At 38.7% G+C, this 15,583-nt stretch overlaps 1 protein-coding gene across 1 annotated transcript in view; it reads left to right on the forward strand.

The window, feature by feature from the left end:
* Nucleotides 1-2,541: 2,541 nt before the first annotated feature.
* Nucleotides 2,542-15,583, forward strand: part of LOC104122117 (kelch-like protein 1) — a gene marked incomplete at its 5' end in the record, with an annotated part of 50,128 nt that continues 37,086 nt past the window's right edge. Inside the window, one exon of the mRNA XM_009634207.2 lies at nt 2,542-2,766. Within this exon, the coding sequence (XP_009632502.1) occupies nt 2,542-2,766 (225 nt within the window). The remainder of the gene's footprint in view (nt 2,767-15,583) is intronic.

The following is a 15,583-nucleotide window of genomic DNA, read 5'->3' on the forward strand; positions in this document are numbered from 1 at the left end:
CATATTTATATTACATATTAACAAGGCACCTTACTAGGTAAACAGAATTCAGGCACTCCAGGAACTGCTAGATTAGATGCTCAATACATAATTTTATAACACATTGTGGCAAACTCAGACTTAACCAATTTCAGAAAGTACATAGCTGAGCATAATTCAAAGACTGTATTTGTTATTTTAGTAAGGTGTTCTGAAATCAGAATGACAAAGGTTTTAAACTGTACTCTTTGCCATGGAAGTAGACAACATTATAGAACTCATATGCTACAGTTCTAGATTTAGCATGACTAGATTCAACATATAAAAAATTTCAAGCATTATAACATAACTTTATTAATATGCATCATTATAATATGTCCTGCAGTGCCACCAAAGAACCATATCAAATAATCTGTATTTTTGTTCTTTCTAACCTAAAGATTAATGCATTTACACAGTTCTTAATTTTAAATTAGGGGCAAAAAGAAAAATAAATATGTCTCAATCGAACGCAAAAATTGCTTCATACATCTTATGGCTTCATAAAACTTGCAGGGTTTTTAATACATCCAGTTGAATTGCACATTATTGTTGCCCTGCTACACTTAGATACCAATTGAATTTAAATTATATCTTTTTTAGTTCAATTAACAAAACTACTCCTTTCATGATGTTTTTTTCTACTTGGATCATTGCAACTAATGGGATGCATTATTCTTTCACTTTCCGGAATCTAGTTAATTATGATTCCTTTATCTCTCTGTGTGGTGGGCTGACCCTGGCTGAATGCTGGGTGCCCACCAAACTGCTCTATCACTCCCTCTCCTCAGCTGGACAGAGATGCTGGGTGCCCACCAAACTGCTCTATCACTCTCCTCAGCTGGACAGGGGAAAGAAAATATAATTAAAGGCTCCTGGGTTGATATAAGGACAGGGAGAGATTACTCATCAATTACCATCATGGGCAAAATAGACTTGAATCAGGAAAATTAATTTAATTTATTGTCAATCAAATCAGTGTAAGATAATGGGAAATAAAACCTAAATCTTAAAACACCTTCCCCTCACCCCTCCCTTCTTCCTGGGCTTAACTTTACTCCCAATTTTCTCTACCTCCTCCCTCTTCCCTCAGTGGCACAGGGGGACAGGGAATGGGGTTTGCGGTCAGTTCATCATATGTTGTCTCTGCCACACCTTCCTCCTCAGGGAGAGGACTCCTCACACTCTTCCACTCCTCCATCATGGGGTCCCTTGCACAGGGTGCAGTCCTTCAGGAACAGAATGCTCCAGTGTGGGTCCCCCACATGGTCACAAGCCCTGCCAGCAAACCTGCTTCAGCGCGGTCTCCTCTCTCCGTGGAGTCACAGGTCCTGCCAGGAGCCTGCTCCAGCGTGGGCTTTCCACAGGGACGCAACCTCCTTTGGGCATCTGGCTGCTCTGGTGTGGGGTTCTCCCCAGGCTGCAGGTGGAGATCTGCTCCCCCATGGGCCTCCATGGGCCACAGGCGGACAGCCTGCCCCACCATGGGCTGCACCAGGGGCTGAAGGGGAATCTCTGCTGCAGTGCCTGGAGCACCTCCTCCCCCTCCTTCTTCACTGACCTGTGTGTCTGCCAGGCTGTTTCTCTCACATCCTCTCACTTCTCTAGGTGCTACCACCATTGCTGATGGGCTCAACCTTGGCCAGTGGCTCCATCGGACATAGGGGAAGCTTCTAGCAGCTTCTGACAGAAGCCAGCCCTGTGGCTCTCCTGCTACCAAAACCTTACCATGTAAACCAAATACACTCTGGTTTTTGTTAACAAACTCTTCATTTTGGTTTTCATCTTTGTATATTACATACAAGTTACTTTTACTAGCAGAGGCTTCTTAATGACTTTTTAATGATTAACTGGTAAGTTATTTTATACATAATGCTCTTTATACCTTTTGAATTCATCTGTGAAAGTAAATCAAATGGCTAAGTCAGAACGAAATGATCTGACTCTATATGGAAACATTCTTTAAATATTTTATTTGAAGTTGTTAAGTACAACATTCTGTACCTCCAGCAGAAACATGTCTGAAAAAAGCTAAAAATAGGTTTAAAATAAGAAAGAAAATATGAAACCAAATTAAAATACAAGTTCTAATCTTTGATAAAATACCATGTAATTTCAAAGGCTTTTTTATGCTTTATGGAAGATTGAAATGAAGTGTAACAAGGTTAGTAATCTTAGATGGTTATGCCACTGAATTGTGAAAAAAGATCATAAAGAGCATACTGTAATTCAGATTTGCAATGCCTTGATTCTACAGGGGCCATTTAAGGTTGGGGTTCTTTTTCCCCTTTTTTTGGGGAGGGTAAAAAAATGTATATAGATATAAATTTTATATATATATATAATATATATATATTCCAGGGACTACTTTATCTAAAGAAACAGAAAATATTTGTCAAGATGTTGAAAGCAAACAGAAAATAATACTAATGTTTTTACACTTTTAGGATAAAAAAAAAAAAAGAGCCAATGCCATTTTTGTATACATTTTATATACATTATCCTATTATTATGTCTCATCAGGTGCTACAACTATTGAGAAGTATGATCTCAGAACAAACATATGGATACAGGCTGGAGTGATGAATGGCAGGAGGCTTCAGTTTGGTGTTGCTGTCATCGACGACAAGCTGTTCGTCATTGGAGGCCGGGATGGTTTAAAGACATTAAACACTGTTGAATGTTACAATCCAAAGACCAAGGCTTGGACTGTGTTACCACCAATGTCAACACATAGGCATGGCTTAGGTAAGGAAAAAAATATTTTTAAAAAGACACCACATTTTTGAGATATATAATTTGTAGTGGAAATCTCAGTCCTTTTAAGTTGTCATAGTACTCTAAAGAATAGCAATAACTCATTATATTTTTCTTGTTTTATCTCTAAGAATATATATAATTTTTTATTATTTACCATAATAATAGTGGGAAAAAGAAAAAAAAAAAAACCAAAGAAAAGGCAGAGGAACAGTGAATGAAACCCTGAAACTTACATGGGTTAGTGAGCTAATTCAGGTTTGTATGCACCAATTTTGAAAAAGAACATCTTTATTTATCAAACATCAAAGTATTATTTATTTTTAATCTAAACCTTATGTGTTTTCATTTATCCAGTATGATAGGAAATAAAGGCTAAACACTGTGTCAGTGATGGAATGACTGACTTTAAAAAGTATTTATAGCAATAGTTTCATCATGACTGAGAGCATGTTTTCCCATGGCCTGTTTTTCAGCTAAGCTAGTTTTTATTTTGTTTTGGTTTTCTTTAATAGCATTAACCATATGACTGTCAGCATTAATCAAGCTACATTGTATCCCTGTTGTCTACTCAAATAAATATATATTGAATGGGGATTTTTTATTACTATTTAAATTAAGCCCAAGACAGTTATCTTCTTTCCTTGCAAAAAAAAAGTAGTCTATTACATACATCATATACATACAGTAGAAAAGAATCTCTGATTTAATCAATTAAATAAGTGCTTTTTGTGATATTTCATAAATATCCTTTTTTATTCTTAACTGTAGAGTGATGAGATTTTCTCAATTAAAGAAAGGAATTTAGAATCTGTAGGATATACCCACCAGAATATAACTTGTATAAGGTATAGAAAACTGAACTGCTAATTATCTGTTCTGCTAAAATTGCCTGGTGTGATATCATCACATCATGAAAAATGGAAATGGAAAAGACATGGTAGGTTATCATGTCCCTTCTCCTGAGTTACAATCAGCAGCAAGTCCTTTAATGTGGTACTGTATCAATCTCACAAAATGAAGATGCTTTTTTTTTTTCTCCTGCCATTTGACACATATCATAATATGCATTTTTACAGTGGCTGGCACAATGTATTTTTGCTATAAAGACTGTCTTACAATAAAAAGTGCTGATGGGAATCTATGTCAAATGGCATCATGTCACTAAGGGGCTCTGTGATTTGAAATCGTTTCCTAAGTTTAAATTTAATTATAATGCTGCAGAAATACATGTAATTTCTTTTTTACCAGTGTTTCAGAATTTTACAGAATCCATTATTATTTTCAGTGCTGTTCCCAAGGTTGGTAAAAATGCAACAACTTCAGCTATTACACAGGAAAGTATTAATAAATCATTAGGAAATGCTTGATAGAGAAAAAAATTTTCCCAGTGACAAGAGAGATGGAGTCATGATTGAAACCCCTTTGTGATCAGTTCAGAAATATGTGTCATTTTGGGCTGATAATTCTATAGATGCTTTTGGTCAATAGATTTAAAAAATACCTTTATAGTTTAAGTAAAGCTGTTCAGGTATGTTGAGGTTATATGACTGGTGAAAAACTGATATATTCTCTACAGGATAAAAAAGGGAACACAGAAGGCATTTGACCACTTGAGGGTTTTTTGGTTTTGTGTGGAATCACTTCTGAATTTTTCGTGTTGTAGAAATTGGTTTTTTTTCTAAATAGCATGTAAAATAAGGAAAAAAGTATAAACTGGGATTTTACTGGTGATGATGAAAATGATTAAATGTAATTTTTGGGAAGCAGTAGAGATGTTTTTTTTTTTCTTTATTTGGAATTGCTTAGGAATCATGATGTATTATTTCCTGAGAGGTTTAGCTAATAGAATTCATTTGCTTTTCTTGTTTGAATATTTTTTTCCAGGAATTCCATAAAGCTATTATTTTAGTAAATGCCCTTTGTCATGAGAAATTAATCTACAGTAAGAAATATTTTTTGTTTTCTAAATTATGTGTTACATTCTATCCATGTAGTGATAACGCTAGATCTGTTTGAGTTGTATTTTGTACACAAGACTAGAAATAGGCACCGTTCCTTTAGACTGATGCTTTTTTGTTGACATCAGCAAAAAAAATTCAGATGTACCTCATTGTAACTAAAGTCACAACCAGGCAATACAATTAACTGTATTCTGTCTTCATATAATTTTCAATAGAACTATGCATGTAGAACTTGATATATAAAGAAATGAGAAAATGAAACTGGCAGGTCTTGTAGTGAAAGCACATAGTGTAGGAAGTCACATGTCAGGCAGTTTCAGTGCTGTCAATGGAAGATGAGTGGAAGCTATGGTAGTGGTAGTGTCTGGAATAAGTGTTGCTAAAGTACAGAAAAGAAAGGGTAAACTGTGGGATCCAAAACTATTATTTCAACTAACAGTCATTCTAATATCCCTGTCAAGTAGGCCATAAAACAGTATGGAATATGAAAGAGTAATAAGAAGCCAGAAAGACAGAGGAAAGCACAAATGAAATGTGGGGAAGGTGAAGCATGAGAAACAGAAAGGCCAAAGGGAGAGAGGCAGAAAGAGATTGAAAGAACAAAGAGGGAAAAAAATGTAAAACAGATTGTGGATTATAAACTCAGCTAAGAAACAGGAAAAGTGGGTACAGAATTGCTTCATGAAAGGACTTGATAGGCTACATAGAGGAGGAGGAGAAAGAGAGGAATCAATGATAGGCTAAATTTAAACTTTAGATATCAAATCCAGTGGAACCATGGTTTTAAAAAAATCAGTAAAGGAAGAAACCAAACAAAAGAGTAATACTCAGCTTGTCTTTCCAAAGTAAACACTTCAAGTGCCTCGGGGAGAAAATCAGGCTTCAAGTATAGTTAAGGGAGAAGAACAATCTTTTCAGGTTGGTGTCCCAAATTATCTTGCCCTTTCTGTGAACTATGTAAAGAGTGTCTAAGCTCCTATTTTAGGCTAGATTTACACTGTTAATTAAGCCTAGACCCAAGCTTTGGATTTTGGCTTTGTAAATATACTGATCTCACTGTCCATCGTCAAACGTGTATTTGCAAGGTGACCAGTGTGGGAAGAACGATAATAGGGCATGGTATTACCTAACAAACTCCTATTCAGCTTAGAGTTGAGGCAGGTTACATATTTTTCCTCCTCCCCTCTTGGAAGACAGAATTTTGCCAGCTGGAATTCTACTCAGAGTGAATGGTTCCACAGGACCAAAAGAGTTTTGGAGTCTCAGTTTACACAGTGGGCTATGGCTTCAGCCCAGTATTCTGAACCAGCTAAATATGTAATGTAAATGTATTCTTAAGGAACTAAGGGGTATGAGGGGACAGCAGCAGATGTTGTCTACCTTGACTTCAGCAAGGCTTTTGACAGTCTCCCATAACACCCTCATAGGGAAGCTCAGGAAGTGTGGGTTGGATGAGTGGACAGTGAGGTGGATTGGGAACTGGCTGAATGGCAGAGCTCAGAGGATTCTGACTGGAGGCACAGGGTCTAGTTGGAGGCCTCTAACTAGTGGGGTTCCCCAAGTCTCAACACTCAGCCTGGTCTTGTTCAACTTACTCATCAATGACCTGGATGAGGGGACGGAGTGTACCATCAGCAAATTCGCTGATGACACAAAACTGGGAGGAGTAGCTGATACGCCAGAAGGCTGTGCTGCCATTCAGCGGGACCTGGACAGGCTGGAGAGTTGGGTGGAGAGGAACAACAAGCTGACCATGAGACAACAGGGTGCCCTTGTTGCCACGAATGCCAATGGTATCCTGGGGTGCATTAAGAGGAGTGTGGCCAGCAGGTCGAGGGAGGTTATCCTCCCCCTCTACTCCAGTTCTGGGCCCCCCGGTTCAAGAAAGATGAGGAACTCCTAGAAAGAGTCCAGGGGAGAGCAACTAGGATGATAAAGAGACAGGAGCATCTCCTCTATGAGGAAAGGCTGAAAGAGTTGGGCTTGTTTAGCCTGAAGAAGAGAAGACTGAGAGGGGATCTCATCAACACATACAAATATCTTAAGGGTAGGTGTTACAGGGATGAAGCCAGACTCTTCTCAGTGGTGCCCAGCAACAGGACAAGGGGCAATGGGCACAAACTGAAACATAAGAGGTTTCAGTTGAATATGATAAAGAACTTCTTTACTTTGAGGGTGACAGAGCACTGGAACAGGCTGCCCAGGGAGGTTGTGGATTCTCCTTCTTTGGAGATATTCAAAGCCCGCCTGGACAAAGTGCTGTGTAACATGGTCTAGGAGAACCTGCTTTAGCAGGAGGGTTGGACTAGATGATCTCCCGAGGTCCCTTCCAACCCTTGCCTTTCTGTGATTCTGTGATTCTGTGGTATGCTTAAATTTAGACAGAGTGAATACCTGCCTATAATGTGATTGTCATGAAACTGGTATGTGCAGAAATAAATATCTAAAAGAGTAAGTTCAAAAATTGGAAGTAGAAATAAAATGCAGGAAGTTAGGGAGTTGTAGGATAAAATATCCTAGAATGTCTTTGATGGTGATAACAAAAATGTCAAATAGCATTTTGTGTTTGCAGAAATGTCTGTTTTTATATTTCACTGAAAGAGGATGATACACCCTACTTCTTAGACCCAGCTCGACTTTGCACTTCCATGTTTACTGCTCTTAAAATCCAACACATGAGGCAGAGGAAAGGAAAAAAAAAATTAGCTGGGAAAAAACCCAGGGTTAGATCTGTAATTTTTAAGAAGTAACAAGAACACTTGATGGCAGAAAACACTGTGGAGAAACTGAAGTGTCAGTCAAAAAGCTGTGAAGTTATATAATAAAGGGAATAAGTAAAATCAGAATGAACAAATAATTAAAAAAAATTTAAAATAAGGACTTTCTATTTATTTTGGCCAAAATCAAAGACATTACTATCCCATTTTTGATCCATAAATAGTAACAGTACACAAATCCATATATGCATACCAATTTAAATATATATGATACGTGTATTTATGTATACTTCTCTATATATGTCCATGTATATCATATATATCATGATGGTTCTGTGTGTATGTGTATATATATACACACATACATATCTGGTTAGCCTAAACTTATTTCATTTTTTTTCTGTGGACATTGTGACATGGCACTATCAGTGCTTTGGTCCATAATATAGAACTAGTAGCATTTTTCAGCTTGTAAGTTATAAACTACTCTCAACGTCACTCCAAAGTAAATTAAACCAGTTTATCCATGTCAGAAGCATTCATTTATTTCACTATCTGTGTGCCTTTAAGAAAAGCTGTGGGTCTTTTCCTTGCATTGTCAGCAGTTATAACGTATGCAATGTCCAAGCATGAGGAAGTTTAACTGATAGCTGAATTCGAAATGCAGCTACATAATTAAGTCATTACATTCCTCAAAATGATAATAACAGGGAGGTTTGAATGTTTACTGAACATTTCATTTCTCTTAGTAATTTTATTTTGCATAAAAGACTATTTCTGAAATAATACAAAAGTTTCCATTCAATGCTTCTATTAATCTAAATTTCCTCCTCTGCACTTTAAGTACAAGACACTGAAAAAAGTAATATTTCCTAAATTATGAGGTGCAATTAACTATTTATGGATATAGATTTACATTAAATGGTAGTGACGAAATTGATAATCCAAAACACTGACACTAGTCAAGGCGGAAAATAGCAATACAGGTATAGATTTACAGAACTGTACAGAGTTGTGTCATGACATCACTGTCAATTAGATGATAGTGAAAGATCTTAAGATCTTCTGATTATTTAAGCCAGTTAAGTTTCCTAAGATGAAAAACTATTGTTAATAGAAAAAAAAAATCAATTACTTGGTAGTAGATAATTTTACTGAATCTTTCATTTTCATTAAGACAATGTTTATTATATATTAATTTGAGTCCTTATTAACTGTTTATATTCTTACTGTTTCCATATTTTAATCACTGTCCATAGCCTTCTGAAATAAAGTGTGTTAAATCAACGTCATGGGAACATAGTGTAATAACTTCTTTATTTATCAGAAACTGCTTAAAGAGCTCATTCACCAGGAGAAATGCATGATCCTTACTGCCGATGTGTCATGATCCTTAGTTGTTGGTGAGGCAACAGAATAAGATTCTATTAATACAGAAAATCAAGACTGAAGTGCAAACTGATGTAAATTTAACTTTATGTTTTCATAGATGCAAAATATCACAAAAATTTATGTCCTGCATAACTAATTCATCTTGGCTTTGATTTTATTCTTACTACATGGTAAATCTCAGAAGGAAAATACATGTATAAATATAAAGATATTAATCAATCCAAGCCTATACATTTTTAAATCATTATAAGATAACTTATAAAATATTTTAACTACTTTTAAAAGTATTTGTTGCCTGTTTCAATGATTTAAAATTAATTAGATGCTTTGCAAAACATTTTTAGATTTTCAAAGGCTAATTATTTTTTGTCAAATACTTTAACCTGTGTGATAGCTTAAGGCATATTTACAAACTCTGTCTACAATTTGAGAGAACTAAGAATTTAGGGTAGGATTCATCTCCCTAAGTAGAAATATGTACAATGGAATACAAAAACTGAAGTGGCATATTCCGTTTTCTGTGGTATGGGGGGAAAGTTTTTACGCTTAAACAGTTTGTGGTTTGGGAACAGTTCCTGCCTCTGAGGTGGTTTTGACCCTGGCTGGACAGCAGCTGCCCACCAAAGCCACTCCATCACTCCCCTCTTTAACCAGACAGAGGAGAGAAAAGTAGATCAAAGGGCACATGGGTCGAGATAAGGACAGGGAGAGATCATTCACCAGTTACTGTCATGGGCAAAACAGACTCAACTTGATGAAATTAATTTAATTTATTACCAATCAAAATCAGAGAAGGAGAAGATAAAAACCTGCTAAATCTTAAAACATCTTCCCCCCACCCCTCCCTTCTTCCTGGGCTCAACTTCACTCTCAGTTTTCTCTACCTACTCTTCCCCAGCGGTGCAGGGGGACGGGAATGGGGGCTGGGGTCAGTTCATCACATGTTGTCCCTGCCGCTTCTTCTTCCTTGGGAGAGGACTCTTCCCCTGCTCCAGTGCGGGGTCCCTCTCACGGGAGACAGTCCTCCACAAACTTCTCCAACATGAGTCCTTCCCACAGGCTACAGTTCTTCACGAACTGCTCCAGCATAGGTCCATACTTTCCACGGGGTGCAATCCCTCAGGAACTGACTGGTCCTGGAATTGGGTTCCCTGGAGAGTCACAGGTCCTGCCAGCAAACCTGCCTCAGCGTGGGCTCCTCCCCCACGGGTCCACAAAGTCTTGCCAGGAACCTGGTCTAGTGCAGGCTTCCCATGGGGTCACAGCCTCCTTCCTTTGGGCATCCACCTGCTCCACTGGGGACCTCACATGCCTCACCATGGTCTTCAACACAGGGCAATCTCCACTCCGGCACCTGGAGCACCTCCTCCCTCTCCTTCATCACTGACCTTGGTGGCTGCACGGCTGTTTTCACTCACATTGTCTCACTTCTCTTATCTCTCTGGCTACTCTGTTGCAGCAGGGTTTTTTTCCTTCCTAAATACGTTATCGCAGAGGTGCTTCCACCGTCACTGATTGGTTTGGCCTTGGCCAGCAGCAGGCACAGGGAAGACTTCTAGCAGCTTCTCACAGAAGCCACCCCTGTAGCCCCCCTCACTACCAAGACCTTTCTACACAAACCCAATACAGCCTCTCAAGATAAAATATTGAGAAGACTTTGCAAACTGGAAATCTGCTTCCTAAACCTCTCTCTCTCCTTTTCTTTTAAAATAAAAAAGCCTACATCTGTTTTATCCATATTCAAAGTCAATTGTAAATCTATTATGATGGGTTTTACTACTGAAAGAAAAAAAAATATTAAAAGCTAACTTTAATTTTTCATATTCAATTTTATATCTATGTCACTGAATTAATATATAAAAAAACCTTTTACATTGGAAGGCATTTCTTTTGTAATTAACAAAGAACATTTTGACTGGGCTCCACAGTTCATTCTTATAGTCATGTCCTGGTTTCGGCTGGAACAGAGTTAATTTTCTTCCTAGTAGCTGGCATAGTGCTGTGTTCTGGACTTAGTACTAGAAGAATGTTGATAACACACTGATGGTTTAGTTGTTGCTAAGTAGTGCTTACACCAGTCAAGGACTTTCTCAGCTTCCCATGCTCTGCCAGGTGCCCAAGAAGTTGGGAGGGGGCACAGCCAGGACATCTGACCCAAACTAGACAAAGGGCTATTCCATAGCATATGAAGTCATGCTCAGTATATCAGCTGGGGGGAGTTGGATGTGGGGCAGTACTTGCTGCTTGCAGACCGGCTGGGCATTGGTCAGCAGGTGGTGAGCCATTGCATTGTGCATAATTTTTTTGTATATTTTATTATTATTATTATTATTATTATTATTATTATTATTATTATTATTATTATTTCCCTTTGCTCTTTTATTAAACTATCTTTATCTTAACCCATGGATTTTACTTTTTTTTCCACTTCTCTCCCTCATACATCACTGGAAGGGGGGTGGGGAGTGAGCAAGCAGCTCTGTGATGTTCAGCTGCCTGCCGGGTTAAACCATAACAGTCTTTTTGGTGCCCAATTTGGGGCCTGAAAGGTTCAAGATAACAACAGATCTGACCAGAGCACATTAAAACACATTTGTGATAAGCATTCATTGTATTAGTCTATTAGTTGCTGGTAACAATGTTGATTTATTCTCTCTCAGAGATGTCCTTGTTCTCAGAGCTGTGCTATGTAACAACTTGCCTGCTGTATGCACTCCTATGATGCTGTTTAGCACCACTGGGAGTTGGATTACAGATATCACTTTGCTGTACTCTTTAACATTGGTTTATGGTACAACAAAACTATTGGTTATGAGACTGTACTCAGCGCTGCTGTCATCCCTGTACTTTAGGAGCCATCTTTCAGAAACTATTAATAATTGCACTTTTTACCTCCTCTCAGAGAACCAATCTATGGGGGAGGCAGGAGGGGACACTTTTACCCATTACTTCACCTTCCCTTTGTCATTCAGACTAGTTACAATAGCTCTTGAGAATTTTGAATATCCTTGTGTGAATATCCTTTGAATATCCTTCCTATTGCTATGTCTCCCGACTGCAGTTCAGGTCTCATTCAGGGTTAAGCAAATGTTCAAACAAGCATGTTCCTATTGCTGTCTCCTGACTGCAGTTCAGGTCTCATTCAGGGTTAAGCAACTATTTAAGAATACCATCTAGAGATTAACACCCATGACAGGCACTGTGGCTTCTCAAACATCGGCCCACAGGCACTGCAGCTACTCCAGCCCATGTGACAGGCACTGCGGCTACTCAAACCCCAGTGACAGGCACTGCCACCACTCCAATCTCAGTAATAGGCACTGCAGCTACTCAAACCCCTGCAACAGGCATTGTGGTCACTCAAACCTCAGTGACAGGCACTGCAGCTGAACCAGGGAATCAACCCATATGGTCTCAGTTGCCCCTGTACACAAGAAGAAATCTTGGAAGTGAAAGTCAGCTCAATTAGGAAGGGGTTAGGAAGTTCCTCCTAAGAGGGAGCAGGAGGAAGAAGCATACTGTCTGGACAGCAAGGAGGCAGATTATTCTAATGCCGTCACAGGAACAGGAGGAGGAAGACAAAGAACCCATAAACAAGATGGTAACCACCCGATCTCTATCCCTGAGTGAGCTGCAAGATATGCGAAAGGATTTCAGCCATTGTCCAGGCAAGCACGTTGTCATCTGGCTGCTCTGATACTGGGATTACAGGGCCAGTAGCCTGGAACTAGAAGGTAAAGAAGCCAGGCAGCTGGGATCCTTTTCTAGGGAAGGGGACATTAACAAAGCAATTGGAAAAGGGGCACAAGTCCTCAGCCTCTGGAGGCGACTCCTGTCAGGCATGAAGGAAAGATATCCCTTTAAGGAAGAAGTTATATGTCACCCAGGCAAATGGACCACCATGGAGAGAGGTATCCAGTACTTGAGGGAATTAGCCATGCTGGAGGTGATTTATAGTGACCTGGAAAACGAGTAGCTACCCGAAAATCCAGATGAAGTCAAGTGCACATGACCTTTATGGTGGAAATTTGCACGGACCGCACTATCATCATATGCCAACTCATTGGCAGTAATGACCTGGAAGGATGGAGGACAAACAGTGGATGAATTGGCTGGCCAGCTCCAGCAATACAAATAAAGTCCCTCTTCCTCCCTCATCTCAGCTGTTAAGAAACTGTCCTGGGAGTTCCAGCAACTCAAAGAAGATGTGTCCTACTCCCTGTCTGTACGGACCATTAGGAGTAAGTGTCCCTTTGCTCAAGGGAGAGGGTATAGAGAGTACACACCACAGGGCACCCTGTGGTTTTTCCTGTGTGACCACGAAGAGGACATGAGGAAATGGGATGGAAAATCTACCTCGACCCTAGAGGCACGGGTACGTGAGTTGCAAGGAAAAGCAACCACAAAAGAGGGTTCTTCCAGGAAAAAAACAAGCTAGAGGATTCATGGGGTGAGTAGATCAGATACACAGCAATGTAGCTAAAAACATTAGTGTACAGGCTGTCTGAGATTTACCTTTTTCATAAAACATTATGAAACATAGATTATTTCTTGTTCAACACTGAAAATCTAATGATGAATGATACCACTCCTTAGACCTAGATTGAATGATAACTTTCAAGTCAGTGCAATTTAAATTTCATCTTCTATTTTAAAAACTTCTGCCATGGAAGCCAAGCAGTGATGTTATTTTAGATAGTGCTTAAGCCCCAGTAAATTCACATTTGTCTATGGAGTTACAATCTATCAAAAAAGCATTTAAGGCAAAGCAGAAACCATTAAAGTAGAATAGGAATATAAATAAAAGCTTGATACAACCTTAACAGTTACATCCATGGCAACTCCAAAATAAATGAAAAATGTAGAGAATAAAGGGGATCCTTTTTCTTCTTTCTCCACTAGCTTGCAGGATAGAATCTTCCTTTTATGTACCACCATTTCTGGGCTACAGAGGAGGCAAAAATGGAAAATTCAAGTATTTCATTAAGAGACAAACAAAAATAAGTAGGGTTTGTTATGTTGGGTTTTGGGTTTTTTTAAAGTTTTATAGCAAAATAATTCCGAAGTTTATGTATGTTGTGTGTATGTAGAAGAAACCACTATGAGAAGAGAAAAATGTACAGAGGTGAATAAACAGATTAATGAGAAACTGAGATTCCACTATGGATATGAGGGCAGAAACAAACTGCAGTGTCTTTATGGACAGGAGGCCGGAGATGAAAGACTGGAAGAAAGAAATGTCAGTAAGGTGAGGAGAATTAAATTAGCTTTGAAACCAACAGACTGCTCTGATAGTAGTTTATACCCTATTGGTATGATAAACCTGTAATTATTTATGATTACTTAATTTTCCCAAAAGTACTATAGGCACACCAGCTATTGAAAAGAATGTCCTGAAAAGTCTAGTCATACTTTCGGCAGAATGTTTGCTATAGTTTCAAAAGCTGTAACACTGGGTAAAGGAAACTTTTCCAGATAATAGCTTGTTAGAGCATAGTGACAGCTGTGATTTGCTCATTGCATGTTGTTTATTTCAAAACAAACAATCAACCCCAATAGTCAGCCTAAAAATAATACAGCCCTTCATAGAAACACATATGTGTAGTACTGACCAAATTCTACTGTATTACGTAATGACATCCCCTATTTCCAGATGTATGCAGCTCAATCGTTGGATATTTAGATACTCTGAGTGAATGTTTATGATGTCAGTTCAAATCAAGCTTAAATCAACAGAGATGTGAGTTTGATGCATTCTATACATGTCAAATCTGATGTATATTCTGCTTATGCAGGAAATCTGAGATGCTTTTGTACCTTGACATATTTGCCGTCATAAACAATACTTTCAGTCATGAAGATCACATTTGCATTTCATATACATGCTTCATGAGCTTTGCTATTTTTGTAACATGCAGAAACAGTTTCCACCTTTAATCTGTCCCTTCTTAATTTACATTCTTGTACAAAAGATTATTCACTAGCATTAATTTAACAGTTATGACTGGAATGGAAAACAGAAGAGCTCAAGGAGAAAGACTCATGTGTTCCAAAAAGGTTCTCTGAGTCAAGATCTTGGAAATATCTTGCTTTTCACCATGGTAAATCTTGCTGGGTACATCATCATCTCACAAAGCAGTACTATGCCGGAGATGTGTGTTCTCCCTATCTATGTGGTGATATCTGTGCACAGCCACAGATTTAAAAAATAAATCATAACCCCACCCCTGCCCCCGCCCAAAACCGAAACACACCAACTGTCGTGGTTTAACCCGGCTGGCAACTAAGCACCACGCAGCCGCTTGCTCACTCCCCCCTCCCTCAGTGGGATGGGAGAGAGAATTGGAAAGAAAATAAAAGGTTAGAGTCGAGGGCTGAGATAAAGAGAGTTTAATAAGAGAAAATAATAATAATAGTAATAATGAGAATGTTAACAGAATATACAGAATATACAAAACGAATGATGCACAATGCAATTGCTCACCACCTGCCAACCGATGCCCAGCCCATCCTGAGCCGCAATCAGTCCCCGAGCAGCGATCACTGTTAGCTGTGCTAGCTGTGCTCCCTCCCAGCTTGTTATGCACCTGGCCGAGCAGGAGAAGCTCAAAAAGTCCTTGAGTAGTCTGAGCACTACTTGGCAACAGCTGAAAACATCAGTGTGCTATCAACATTCTTCTGGTACTAAATCCAAAACACAGCACTATGCTAGCTACTGTGAAGAAAATTAACTCT

The sequence above is a fragment of the Egretta garzetta genome, unplaced genomic scaffold (assembly GCF_000687185.1).
Source record: "Egretta garzetta isolate BGI_Z169 unplaced genomic scaffold, ASM68718v1 scaffold662, whole genome shotgun sequence".
In the NCBI taxonomy this organism is placed as follows: domain Eukaryota; kingdom Metazoa; phylum Chordata; class Aves; order Pelecaniformes; family Ardeidae; genus Egretta; species Egretta garzetta.